This window comes from Rattus norvegicus, chromosome 4, assembly GCF_021556685.1.
Source record: "Rattus norvegicus strain SHRSP/BbbUtx chromosome 4, alternate assembly SHRSP_T2T, whole genome shotgun sequence".
Lineage (NCBI taxonomy): Eukaryota > Metazoa > Chordata > Mammalia > Rodentia > Muridae > Rattus > Rattus norvegicus.
The window spans coordinates 160,803,259-160,817,780 of record NC_141537.1 but is presented as its reverse complement, the minus strand read 5'-3'; the positions used below and the strand labels follow the sequence as shown (position 1 = coordinate 160,817,780).

The 14,522-nt window shown below is 46.1% G+C and overlaps 1 protein-coding gene across 4 annotated transcripts in view; it reads right to left on the bottom strand.

Annotated features, from left to right (window-relative positions):
• Ano2 (anoctamin 2) overlaps nucleotides 1–14,522 on the bottom strand; it is a 353,573-nt gene that overhangs the window by 64,729 nt on the left and 274,322 nt on the right. For all 4 annotated transcript variants that reach the window (XM_087655423.1, NM_001431940.1, NM_001431941.1 and 1 more), the window contains 1 exon segment: nucleotides 12,476–12,671. In XM_087655423.1, coding sequence (XP_087511549.1) covers nucleotides 12,476–12,671 — 196 coding nt within the window.

Below are 14,522 nucleotides of genomic sequence, written 5' to 3'. Positions count from 1 at the left end.
GGAAAATATGAAACACGTATTCCCAGAGTTCACATGGATGGGGAAGTGCATAAGGGTCACCCTCAGCTATCTGTGTCAGGCCACTGGACAGACGGAGACGTCTCCTGTGGTCTAAATTGGGCCTCATGAGAAACAGTCCAAATAAAGTGTCTTTAGATCTTATTGCTATGGGGCTTTGAAGGAGCATCCAATGTTGACAGGATGAGGAGGAAGGCTGGCCATGATCCCACCTCCTTGAGAGAGCTAGCTGAATTAGAGGTTGTCTGAAGGCTTCACCTGTTCCCCACCCATGGAAGGCATTCCTCTAGGACTTCCATCTAGAACCAAGAAGGCAATTCTGGCAGCATTTCCAACACACACTGTCCTTGCCTACCCACCCCCCCTTTTGTGAAGTGTCAAACCTCTGCTGCGCTGTGTCACTAAAACACATGAGTGCTGATATCCCAGCTGGAAGCTGCCTGGGAAGGTAATTAGTGTAAAAGCCCAAGTTAGTCCCGGGAGGGCAACTTAGGACTCAACGTCCCCAGAGCACCGTCCTGATCATATGGAAACATCAGTTAGCCACAAGATGCCTGGCACACAATCTTGTGAAAGCTGCTTCTTAGAGCGAGTCCCCCAGCAGCCCAGCCAACAGAGGCATCAAGATGGGAACAAAACAAAAGCAGGACCATGCCTCCATATGTTTCAGCTGGGTCAGCCCTGGCACTGGGGGTCCAGAAGCACGGAAGCTCCAGAAGCCCTTCTCAGCCTCTCTCCCAGGGGGGCTGAGCTTCCACACGTAGCAATGTTTCCTAACCAGCCAGTCTTCCCTCTCCTTGTATGTGTAGATAGTAGGTAGGTGGAGGACCTGGCCGAATGAATCTTGGTGTGGAATAGTGCTGCCTTGCCTGATTTCTGGGAAGGGAATTCCCTCCTCGAAGCTACCAGCTGGGTAATTAGGCAGCCAGCAGATCGGCTAAGGGAGCTGGGAATGCCTCAAAGGATAAAGTTCAGGAGACCCTGACAGTGGCAGCCTCTCACCCAAGGCCCTGTGAAGGAGAAAGTCATTCTCAAAATGTTCAGCCACCTCACCAGTTCCACGAAGTGGAGGGGCTTTTCTGTTATGCTACCAATTTGTACTACGGAAAGGAGAGGCTGCTGTCTAATCTGTTATATAATGTGTATAACCTATGTGGTATGATAATCTGTGGTATAGCAAGGAGACTCAGAGAAGGGCTGTCACACCCCAGGAGCCCCCTTGCTTAAGTGGATGCTATGATGACTTCCACCCAGCCAGATCCAGAGTTTAACTCATTTGGGTCAAAAGTTATGGTTCTAATAAAGATACTGCTAGCAATGAAGAGGCATGACAGGAACATGGTGTCGCTGGACCAATCCTGAGTGGGCTGTGCATGCTTCAGACATATAGGAAACTAGGCAACTGCAGAGAGCCACATCCCAGTTCAGGACTTCCTATTGCCCTGACCCTAGATATCAAATCTAGGGCAACGTGGGTCCCAAGAAGTACTCAATCACTGAGCCACAATCTCAATCTTTTTCTTTCTCTTTTTACTTTTTGTCTTGAGATAAGGTGTCATTAAGGGGTCCTTGAACTCATAATCCTCCTGCCTCAGTCTCCCAAGTAGATAGGATTACAGGGTTGTGCTGCCTGGCCCAGTGAGGGGTAGGGTGGGGCATGACTTGCTAATAAGGGAGACATGGACTTCATTGCTTAAACAGGAAAAGGAAAGAGATGAGTTGGTCAGATAGCTCAGGTTAGGAAGGCCCTCTCACCACTCACGGAGAAAGCAAGCAGCAGGATTGTATGGCAAGGGTTCACAGAAAAAAAAAAAACCATAAGGTCATGAATGTAGGAAAGGGATTTCTTGGAAGGGGCTGACAGGGGACAAAGGAGAGAATCAGAAAGTAGAGAATCATCAAATAAAATTAATAATTTATTAATTATACATTTAATTAATTGTTAATAGAAAATTAACAATTTTTTTTAAAACCTCAAAGGCACAAATGAGACTGTCTTTATGGTTGTTATCTTGTGTTTCTGTGTGCATACCTCCAAGCTCATCTGAGAACCCCCAGCACATGCTGCACCCCTGCTTTGACAAGATGAAGGCAACATGGGAACCTGGAAAGGATCCCCAGACTGCATGTAGAGGGCGTTCTTGGGAAAGGGTTTGCTCGTACAAAGAAGGTGGTTTGTGGAACTACTGTAGTGGAGGAAAGACACTTCTAAAGAATCGGGGGCAAACTCTATGGGTGGACATGCCCCAAAGCAAGGAGCGGAGACCATAGAGCTCCTATGCTGTCAGCAAGGCTGGGCCCAGCTAGACAATGAAGCTGCAGAGAGATGTGCTACAGTAGCCAAAGCCATCTCAGTGCACAGCGTGACAGCACAGTTAACCCACCAGCTTCTGGAGAGGTTGATGGTAAAGGGCTAGATCTCATGGAGAATTTAAATGAGATTTTTAAGAACGAGACAAACTGAAAAATAATTTAGTGTGTGTGTGTGTGTGTGTGTGTGTGTGTGTGTAGGTACCTGCATTCGTGTGCAGCATGTGGAAGCCAGAGGAAGATATCGGATGACTTCCTCTATTGTGCTCTTTCTCCCTTACTCCCTTACTTGAGATAGAATCTCCCACTGAACCCGAAGCTTGTTATTTCAGAGAACGCAGTATGATGGTTTCAGTGATAGTGGCCTTTAAAAGTTCACAGATTGGAATTCTTAGTCACCTGACCAGGGAGTGGAACAGTTTAGGAAGGATTAGGAGGTGTGGTCTTGCTGGATGAAATGTATCCTTGGCAGTAAGCTTTGAAATTCTAAAAGTCCCCATTAGTCCACACCCCACCCCCCCACCCCTCCATCCCCACCCCCACTGCCTAAGATCAGGATGTAAAGCTCTCAGCTATTGTTTAGGCAATCTGCCTGACTTCCTCCTACCAGGATGATCATGGACATTAGTCCTCTGAAACTATAGGCAAACACCCAAATTAAATGTTGCCTTGGCCATGGTGTCTCCTCACAGCAATGGAACAGTGACTAAGACACATGGCTTGCTCGGGACTTTCAGGATCCACTTGTTTCCGTTTCCAATTCTGGAATTACAGGCACATGTGCCGTACCTGTTGTTTTGTGTTTTATGTGGGTGCTAGGGGTTCGAACTCAGCTCTTTGAAATTGCACAGCAGGTACTTTTATCGCCAAAGCCCTCTCCCAGACCCATGTGTCAGCTCTTGAACTTGAAAAAGCTACTGAGAACAACTAATTTAGATTTTAACTGTATTGTTAAAATTCTTTTCGTTGTAGATTGTTGTGGTTAGAGTTTGAAATGTCCCTTACAGACTCCTGTGATTAAACAGATGACCTCAGCTAATAGTGGTGGTTTTGGAAGTTTGTAGAACCTTTGGGGTGAGAAGCATGGGTGGTGGAGGCAAGTAGCTGGGAGGCTGGTCTTTGAGAGTTATAGCCTCGCCTCACTTCTGTTTCAGGATGCATCCTGATCCATCAAGATATGAGAAACCTCATCACCTACACCCATCCAGGCCATCCACTACGCCTTCTCCACCAGGATCAGCAGAAAATGGAAGCCAGACGAAAATAAGCCTTTCTTCTTCTAAATTGACTATCAGATATTTTTGCCACTGCAAGATGTCATGCGAATCTAATAAAATCCAGATCTCTAATATGATTAAGCCTAAGCCCCTTAGATACTCAAGTTTTCTCTCCATTTTTGATTATATACAATTTATTCTCCACACCTAATTAAGCTTAAAAAGTCAACAAAGTTCTTTAACAGCAAGAATATAAATAAATAGAGTGGGAAAATTAAGATTGCCTACACCATTGGTGCTGTTTTGAGGGTAAATATACATACGGTCTTCATTTGTGATGGTCCATCTGGTGATACTTGATCTTCACAATTGGTAAAAGCCATACTCAGAAGAAATTATGCTTTGGGTGTTGACCTTTTCCTGGATGAGGGATTTACAGTAAGTGAGGCCATGGGTTTCAGGAAGGGAGTAAGGAGAGAAGGGCTACCTTCCTTTCCCTGGCAGTAAGCTTCCATATTTTCCAAAGCAGTCTGTCTTCACCTCCAGGCTGCTTCTTCTTTCCCATTGTCACACTAAGAAAATGGAGCTTGGACTTAACCCCACCCCAACAAGCCAGCACGTGCTTTTGAATCTGTGCTAAGACAGAGGACTCTAGTGTGGATGGTTCTGTACCCCTGTACCAAGATGGGGGAATCCTATCAGTAGTTGTTTCCATACTTGTTGACCGCATTCCAGGGTCACAAACTGCACATTAATGACCTGGTACTATCAGAGGACAGACATGACATCTCTGGTAGGAACCTAGAAAAACCCAGATCCCCCCTAGACTCCCAGCTCCAGGGCTCCATCTATATCCAAGGAATCTAACACTCACCAGTAAACCTCTCTTTCACGTTCTTTTAGCTATTTTTCTGTCTTTTAATTTTTTAATTGAAGGGAGAAAGCAACCATTAACCAGCTATTATTAGAGAATGGTGGGCAGTGAGTATAAGTCACAACTTTTAGTCAGCCTCATGATCCTGAGGGGAGCCAACTGATACTGTATAGCATGCTATGTTTGATATCCCTTACATGGGGAGCCCTAAATTCCCTTTCAACTAAAGTTATTTTCAACATCTAATAAGTTTATTGAGCTATAGGCCTATCACAAATTAAGAACATCTGTTTTACAATAATGAAAATCCTTAGTTATAGTTCAGGTTAAGTTCTGGGGCAGGTACGTGTGCACACATGCACATAGATGAATATACATATTAACTGCTTTGTCCATTCAAATGTCTAAACTTCTTCAGCAGTGCCATAAGTAAAGTCAAAGAAATGATCAATTGGAAATTGGAAAGACAGTGTGGGAAGTTGTTGGGTAGCAACTTCCTTGAATTCGAACATTCCCTCTCAGGAAGTTCCTGAAATGTACAAGATTTACAACACCCTTCCTGGAGGTTACATACATACGTGTGCACTCAAACACACACATGTATACATATACACATATTGTATTTATATGTATTGTATATGCAATATATAAGTATATTAATAATTTCTGGGAAGAGAGCAGAAGAGATTTCTGGCATGTTGTTTAGAGAGCTCTTCCATGAGTCATCACCTATGCTAGGGTGGCTATGGTGGCTAGGTGTTATGCAGCTGCCTTTGACTCACTCCTGTTCCTTTAAGTCATTCATCACCACATAACTTGTAAGGAGCTCCAATAAGCTTTGTGGTTCATGAAACTAGACTTGGATGGAATGATTTCTTTGGTCCATGTCTGTGCTATACATCATATAAATGAACACTTGTTCATGTCTCCTCAAGAAGTATAACAACAGAAAACAGACATGATGTGCCCTTGTACACTTGGAGGCTGAAGCAGAGGACGGTGAGTTGGAAGCCAACCTGTGCTGTACAGTGAGTTCACATCCAGCCCAGGCTACATGGTGAGACACTGTCTAAAGGACCGAAACAAATACCCCAGAGTTCAGCCATCAGCACCACCAACAGAAGGTTATATGGGCAAAGTGTGCACAGTGCTAACAAGTGCATGGAAGGAGGCATGGGAGGCAGCACTCAATGAGAATGCTTCTTGGTCTTTCTCCCTTTGCTTTCGTCCCATCTGAGCCCTGCCTCATCAAAAAAACACTGGGACAGTGACAAGCAGGTATGAGCCATGGCAACGTTTAGTCAAACAACTTGTAAGTATAGTGACTTCTTTAAGAATTGGAGACACTGGCTTGACTGGGTTGTGCTTTGTTTCTAATGCCCATATAAGGCCAGCCTTGCAACTCGGATCGGTACAATGGAGACAGCTGGAAGGCTTACAAAGCCTTTGCACGCTAGCATTTTGCACATGGTTTTGAAGAGAAAAGAAGGAAACAGAAGAGGAGCAGGGCCGAAGTTAGAGACATCTTATACAACCAGCAGAGGGCATCATGATCAGTCTAGAACCTGTGACTAGCCTGCCTTTCCACTTGGCCCCTTCTAGGCCAGGCCAGATCTGTGCTTATGTTAATGACAAGATTGCAGTGATCAAGAACACAAGACATTGCGAAATGCATAGGTTCAGAAGTGCTTTGCTTCGAAGACCCTGGGTCCTTACCCAGGAAGAAGGAAGCCTGGAACTGGTCAGCTGGGTTCCCCTTGTCTCTGACCCTCTTTCCATGCCTGAGCCATGTGCTGACTAGAGTCCTAATGTCCTGGCCAGCTCTTATTGGCTTCTTCCACTAGGATCTAGACCCCATAGTTATTACCTATTGTCCCTCTAAGGAAGAATACATCACTGAAGATTAAGACAGATTTCATCCTCTTTTTACTGGAACCTCATTTCCGGTATATGCTGAACATAGATATACACATGGTCCAAAGGACCCTGAATGGCCAAGTGCATGCTCAAACAAGACTTCTAGGCTCTACATACTCCCAGTTTCAGCTAAGCCCTTGCCTCACCAATGCCATGCTATCTTCAGAGAATGCTGTTTTTTGCAGACAACCCATTCCACTGTTAGTATGACAGCTGGAGAGGAGATTGTAGCTTTTATCTACCCATATCTGAGTTGTTCGCCTTTGAGGCATTTAACAAAATTTGTCTTTTGTCATAAACATTACGGCAAGCACGACCTTCAGATAGCCTGACTGGTCTTCCATCACACAGCCTGGAGGAAATGCTCAGTAACTTCTTAGGGTTGCTTATACCAGCTGTTTGCACCTGGCAAGAAAAGCTCTCAGGCACAGGCTCGGCGAGCGACTATCAGAAGATCTGGGGCAGGAAGCCAGATGGGCGCTAGACCTAGTGTGAGAATGGCTGGGCGAGCCCCTCAGCTGGGCACATTTGTCATCCCCTTAAGTGGCATTATCCATGGTTCATGTCTCCACAGGAGCTGTCCTGAAGTCCTGAAAACACACTTCTGCCTGTGGTTATACTAGGTACCTACACTGTAGGAGCATCTCTGTTGGTGTGTTCTTTACCACTAGGAAACCTAAAGTCCTGATATTTTTGTTGCCGTCTGTTCATCTGCATCCTTTGGGGACAGCTTTTTGTTTGCCTTATCCATGTCACTGCTTACTGGAAGCCATTTTAGGTAAGCCGAGTTGAGACCATGGATACACACAAACACACAGTAGCCTCTGATGTGGCTGGCAGTATGCTTGTCCTGTAGATAAGCTGTGAATATTTTATTTGAGGGGAGTGGATACAAGAGGAAATGCCTCTCACAGAAAGTGACATCTGCAGATGGTGCTAAGATCACCAGGAGCTAGCACTAAGATATCCAAGAGCCATTGGCCTCAAGGGTTCTGCAGCTTGAGTAGAGTCAGGAGCACAGACCTGTCCCAACAGAGGGCACTTCATGCTAATCAGTGGGGGTGGGGGGTAAGGTGGGAGGTGGGACTGTCACTGTGACATAATACTTGGCAGAAACAACTTAAAATGAGGGAAGAATTTGTTCTGGCTATAATTTTAGCACTTTCAGTTGCATCAAAGAACAGTGTCTGTCATCAGGGTGGCCAGGCCACAAAAACAATGCCTATGTTAGCTGCCCTTTTGCTTTCTCTTTCTTCATTCTACCCACATACCCCTGCCTCTGGAATAACACTGCTTATATTGAGGGTGGGTCTTCCCTTTATTTAGTCCTTTCTGGAAACGCTTCCACAGCTATGCTTCACTGAGTGCTTGATTATTCTGCCAGATACTTCTTAACTTAAGCAAGTGGCAATCAGAATGGACAGTGACTCAGTTGTACATGTACTTCAATTATTTCATCTTTGAACTTCCTCTGCTAGTGAGCTGTATGCAGAAGCCATGAACGCACTTCTGCTAGGGGACCCCAACCCTCACGACCCCCTGTCATACTGCCCTCCAGAGCCTCCATCAGTTTGGTCCTTCAGTTACTGTATGAAGCAAAGAGCCATCTCCAACATTAAACATGTACTGTGAGCAGAAATACATAAACTATATTAAATAACAGGAATGTAGAGATGTGTGTGTTGCCTCAGCAAAGCTAAGTCTAATTGAACTTCATTCAGATAGAAACAATAAGGTAAGACAGTGTCTGATCAGCATCCAAGGACCATTCCCTTCTTGCTTATTCTCAATGGTAGCCATGTTTACTTTATGCTCCATCCTCCCACCATTCATCCTTAGGTCCTGGTTGATAATCTCCCCCAGCCCCCCACTTCTCATTCATGCCGCAGCTACAGCCCCATTAGCTGGATAGGAATGTTCCTGAACACCTTAGGTTCAAAGTTCATGGTCCCAGACCACTCTGCCCTACAATATATCTTTCTTACACTCCATGCAATGTTTTACTTATTGTCTATTGTCCCCTTGTTTCATGACGAGCATGATGGCATCAGGAGTGTAGAGGGGACTTGTCGCCTGTCGTGTTGTAAGAATTGTGACTGGTACAAAGCTGACACTCCTCAAATAGCTGATGGATGAATGGGTGAGAGAAAGATTCAAAGAGGAGGGAAATCACCAAGGGCTGAGTGGCCAAGCAAGGTTTTGGAAGGAGGCAGTCTTTGTGTGGACAGGCACAAGGGATGGAACAGCATGGGGTACCCTAGGTTGATAATGATTGAATGGATTGGCTGCAATACAAGAATACATTGAGAAGAAGGTGGTTGAGAATCTGCATTGGTCCATGTGTTACCTAAGGGCAATGGTCAGCTCTCTGAGAATGATTGCCAGTAATACTTCAAATTCAGGCTCTGATGACTGGGAAGATACTGACAAGCTAGAAACTGATAGAGAGAGGTGAAAGACAGGGGCAGAATCATAAGACAGTGAGAACAGTATACCAGGGTGATAAGCTATGCCTAGAAGTGATACAACTTTATGTAGCAGACTTCCCTGCTGCTCAATGCTGCATGGTCTAGGATATGAGGGAGAGAGAGCCAAGTCAGGAACTCACAGACTTTGCCTGCGAGAGCCCTGATCCAGTGGTCTCCATTGCACAACAGTACCTCTGAGTCTCCTAGGAACCTAAATAAATAGTCAAGAACAACAAACAGGTCAATACCCACATGGACTCAGAACACAATGCATGTCAGTGGTTAGAGTTTTACACCAAACAGCACAGGGGTCTGCATCTTCAAGGTAGAACATGAGTTTGTACCTTAGTTAAATGAAAACCCTTCCCTGCAGCCATATAGTGCTTATGAAGATGATGTGGGCCAAAAGGAATCGTGTGTGTGTGTGTGTGTGTGTGTGTGTGTGTGTGTGTGTGTGTGTGTGTGTGTGTGTGTATTGCTACCTGTAATGGGACACTGGGGAGTGGCTTAGCAAGCTGGAGGAGGGTGAGATTTCTGGGTTGTTGTCATAAAATATAAAAAATAAAAAAAGTATAGTTGTCTTTTATCCCACCAAGTCCAGCACCGCAGTGCCCCAAGATATCTGCCAGATATCTTGACGGAAACACAACCCAACTCTGAGGTGGCCCAATGTCTCCTGCCACCGCACACTTTCCTACACGTAAACCATCACATAAAAGAACACACAACACAATAACCTTAGATCCAATTGTAAGATATAATTGCCCACCTAAACATACAAAGCCCAGTACCATCCATCCCTTAAGAACATTAGTAACAACCTGTAAATACACAGAGCAGAATCTTAACATTGCCTGCCATGGCTTCTCGCCCTCTCCCTCCTCCCTCTTCCTCCTTTACCGTTCCAGTCTCCCCCTCTTCCTTCAAAATCCTCTCCTGCCCATCCTTCCTTCTCCTCCAATGACAGGCCTCACTCTATCTGGTACCTGCCCCTCACCTGTATTTTACAAATTCAATGAGGAGAAGGTTCTGGTGAAGTCACCTGAGTCCTGAGTATGTGACTAGGCAGCTGTCCTTGAGGCAGCGGAATTAACATCAAAATACAGATAACTCCAGGGCAAACCGCAACACTGGATAAGGAAGAAAGTTACAAACGACAGGCTTAGGCTCACAATATGGAAATGTGGGTATGTACACTTTTTTGTGTCTGTGCCACTGATTCAATGTAGGGTCTCCTGCATGCTAGAGAAGTGACCTTCCACTCAGCCACACCCCAACCATATGGTTCATTCTGTTCATGGCCTTAGATAACAGTTTACGTCCAGCCTTGCACATGGGAAGTAGTCACTAAATATTTACCAATAAGTCTTTTTAAATTATGAATATTGTCCACCTTCACTTCTCTATTGTATTAGAAAAATAAACTATCCATAGGACCAGGAAGGCATTTCTATACCATCATTGGTTTCCTGCTTCCCTCATCTTCACTTCCTGCCCATATGCTCACTAATCTTTACAGGACCCACGTTTGTCTCCTGCCTCTACTCCTTGACATCCTAGCATCCCATGATCCTTCCTGAGGAACTTTGCAAACATAAACTTACATCATGTTGCTCTTCAAAAGCTCCACTACAGTACTGGGCTTGGGGGTCAGCAGGGGATAGAGACATTCCTTTCTGCTTTTGCTGTTTCTTCCACGTGGAGGTTGGTTGCAGTCAACTATAAGGCCTTACCTTGACCTTGACACACCCCACTGTTCTCTCCTCAGTCAAGGAAAATCACTTGCTTTGTGGGGCACCCTACAAGATGATCCTGACCTTCCTCTCTTGCCTGCTGCCCTTGCCCTTCTGGTGGAGCCAAATGCCTGGAGTGAGGATGTCTTGTGTCCCTCCAGGTCCCAATCCCTACAGACCTCTCCCATGCACTGTGACCAGCCACCAGGAATGCCAATTTGAACAACTCACTAGTACGGAACTTTCTCGGCTCCATGATTGAGTTACTTCCCACAGGGGAGCAGCTTTCTGTTTTAAGCTCACAGGCTGGCTGTTGTCCACCTCTGCTTGATCGTACTTCTCATCTGGCAACTCTGGTAATATGTTGTAGCATGATCTGTGGACTGATGGAGCAGACTGTTCACGAAGCCCTTGCAAAATTAATGCATTCCACTGTTTATGAAAGTAATCACAGTGTCACCCTGACATATAAGGTCCTCTACTAAAAGATAAAGGTAGGTTCGGTCAACTCCCTAGACTCAGCTTCTCACTCCACTGTGCCCTGGGTCTACCATGGGCTCTACTTCACCCACAATAGTAGGGCTCTCTGGTCTCCTAGAAATGTGTCATGCTTTCCCTCTCCTGGTTATCCAGCTTGGTTCTCCTACTCTGCTGGCATGTACATCCGCCAAAAGTCTTGCGAGCCAACCAAGTGGCCCACAAGCCTTTCTGATTTCTCCTTTTCTTGGCATTTCCTTAGTTTGTTTCTTTGCCAGGAACTTCCCCTCTGCTAGCCATCCTTCCCTTCACACATGCCTGCTGGGTACCAGCTACTCTGCTCTGAGATGCCAACCTCCAAGCCTCCCTGGGTGCTCTGGAGAGTGGGACACTCCCCCTAATGATCCACAGAACATGGTACAGCATATTACCAAAGACCCTGAGTTAAAAAAACACTCTCTGATTTTTTTCAAGAAGCCTAAGCAATATCACCTGGGTAGATGCTTTGAGGGAGCAGGGCTGTGACTCACATTTAGAGGGTAAGTACCTATATGGCAGGGATAACAAAGGCAGGTGCCACTGTGCAAACCTCGTGGTAGAGGCCATGCTACACCTCCAGAAGCACCTCCAGAACTCTCATGGCTTCACAGACATCTGAGTGTGCCGTCACACAGGCAGTGGATTGGACATTATGTCAGACTCAACTTTGCCGGGAGGCTAATGAGAGACTGGGATGACCAACCCCTAAAATAAAGAAGGAACCCCCCCCCCCAATTCAAAGACGGAGGGTGCATTTAGGCCTCAAAGATTAAGCAAACCAGGGAAGGGTCTCTGTGTTGGCCCTCCCCCACCTAATGAGCAGGAATGCCTGAATGTGTCCCAGGCAACAGCAGGTCCCAGCTCAAATGACAACGTCTGAATGTGAGGGCCATGACATTTTCCTCACTGGCTTGGAGCTTGGGAAGTCTGATATGCCTCTTTGAAGTCTGCTTAGAGCCCGGGGAATGTGAGGGCTTGAGAGGATAGATAAGACCCTCTTGGGTTCAAGTATCAAGAAGCTTTTCTTCCCTTTATACAAGCTGCTGGGAAAGTGAGGAGAGCTCAAGTTCTGTAGAGTCTAACGGGAAATGATGAATCTGCCTTGCTTCTAAGTTGGAGTGAAAAGAAAAATAGACCTCATAGATTAAACAGAGGTGAGAGTGAGCTCTCTGTCACACAAGACAATCGATACAGGTACTCGGTCTTCTGAGCATGCCTGATACAGAAGGATTCCTGATGACTTAAGCAAGGCTCTTTGGCAGGCCCTGAAAGCCACCATATGTCTTCATTCTTACAACTTCAATGAACAAACTCCTGTCCCATCCCATCTGTCACCTTAGGTCCTTCCCTTCAAACACCTCACATACACTGAGCTGATCATATTCAAGGCGCAAGACAAAGGATTTGTTTGTGACGCAGTACCGATTTTGGTAAGCCACTTGGCCACAGCGCCATAGATCTCATCCAAGATGAGGATGACCACGAGGTTGATGATGACCGCTGTTGCAGTCACTGTCACCCGGACGTTGGAGCGTGTAGCCTTGTTGAGGGACAGAGCAGCTGCAGTTGTGATCCGATAGACAATGACCCCAAAGACAATGGAGAACGTCAGGGCGATCTGTTCAAGGAAGACAGGAGGAGGGAAGCAATTACTAAGCAGGAAGTCATATCAGCAGTCAGCTACTGAGCACCTACTGTTTGCTCTGGTAACCAAGTGAGTAACGGGGCCCCACCAAGCCATGGAGGTCTGATGCAGCATTCTGAGTGGAGAGGCATTTCTCAAGGCAGAGCACCTCCAGTGTTTACCAGATCCCAATAATCTAAATCACAATATACACATAAAACAGATGAGAACCCTGGGCACAGTAGGGTGTAAAGTACATCCTGTGATTCCCTTCATTCTACCTACTGTGGAGATAAGAGGAGCTCCCGCTGCTGCACCCTAATAGACAGGTGTGAGACTTTTAAGCTCTGCCAAGGGGACACAGCATGCTGATCTGCTTGGTCAGGGAATAGTGTGGAGGAAGTGAACTTCAAGTTGGACCATCCATGAAAGGAAATAGGGCGCCATTGAAGATGTTTTTGCTGAGAAGGGATGAGTTACAGATTGACCAATGGGAGGTAAAGGTTGAGCATAGAAAAGAAAAAAAAAATCAATCTCAGTGGTGTTGCACAGGATGAGACGAGCAAAAGCATTGAGTTCTTTGCCAGTCACCTTGGAATAAAAGGCATAGATTCTAATTTGATGTACAAGCCTTTTGCCACTTCATACCAAAGAGATATTCAAGCCCCTGCCCCTCTGTGGTCCACATTACCTCTCCTAGAACTTAAGAACCAGGAATTCTCTTAGACCTACAGTGCCAGCCTTTTCCCATGTCCCCCGTACTGTTCCTTTCCCCACCCCAGCCAAGGAAGGGTAGTTCCAAGAAGCCCAGGATGCTGTGAGCAAGAGTTCCTAATCAAAGCTCTGCAAGGGGCAGAAGCAGGGAGGCCTGTCATTAGCAGGCCCCATCCTGCCCTGGGCCACTGGAGCAAATCTGAATTGGCTTCAGTCGAAGAAGTCATGTTTCATCCTTGCTGCCAATGAGACTGTTCAGGTATTGGTTTGTCTCCAGGGAAGAAGGGATGGGGCACTGGCTGTTTAAAATGTGGAGTGAGGAAAGGTCAGGTGGAAGTTTCCCCTGTACACAAAAGAATGCTGGAGAAGACAGTCCGGAGGGGAAGGGGAGTTACATGGAGGGTGAGGAAGAGAGGGGAAGGCTGGGAAGAAGTCTGAACAGTACTTTGCAGTCAGAGAGAATGATACTGGTGGGCTGCTAATGAGCTACAGATGTGTCAGCATATGGACCCATGCAGACTTCTGGGGTGTTAGCGTGCTGAAGCCTGGGGTGCTAGCAAGAGACTGGGCTGCCTAGCCTGGTATGTTTTATAAATGTTAGCATTTGTCCTGTGGAGCGTGTAAGAAAGGCAGGGCGGGTGGAGGTCTTTTATGGTCAAGGGAGAGTGTTTCAGTGTGTGTGTGTGTGTGTGTGTGTGTGTGTGTGTGTGTGTGTGTGTGTGTGTGTTTGCAAGGATGACAGAAAAGAAGATACTCCACTGGAGGCCACTCTTTAGATGAGAATACAGCAGCAGCAGCAGCAGCAGCAGCAGCAGCCTGCAGGACAAGGGAGGGACAATTCTTTTGAGTGGGTAACCTGGACATGACATCACACTGTTCCAGCAATGTAGATGATTCACTTCCTGGTCCTCTGGGACTGTCACTGCCTGACAGTTAGAGCCTAGAAAATGTGGTGTGAGACTCTCTTCCTCACCCCCCCCCACCTCGAATCCTTCTAACAGTGATGAATGGTGAGGGGTGTATTGATGAGGTGACAAAGGCTTGGTACAGAGGAACATGCCACTGTGTGTGTGTGTGTGTGTGTGTGTGTGTGTGTGTGTGTGTGTGTGTGTGTGTGTGTGTTCATTTGGA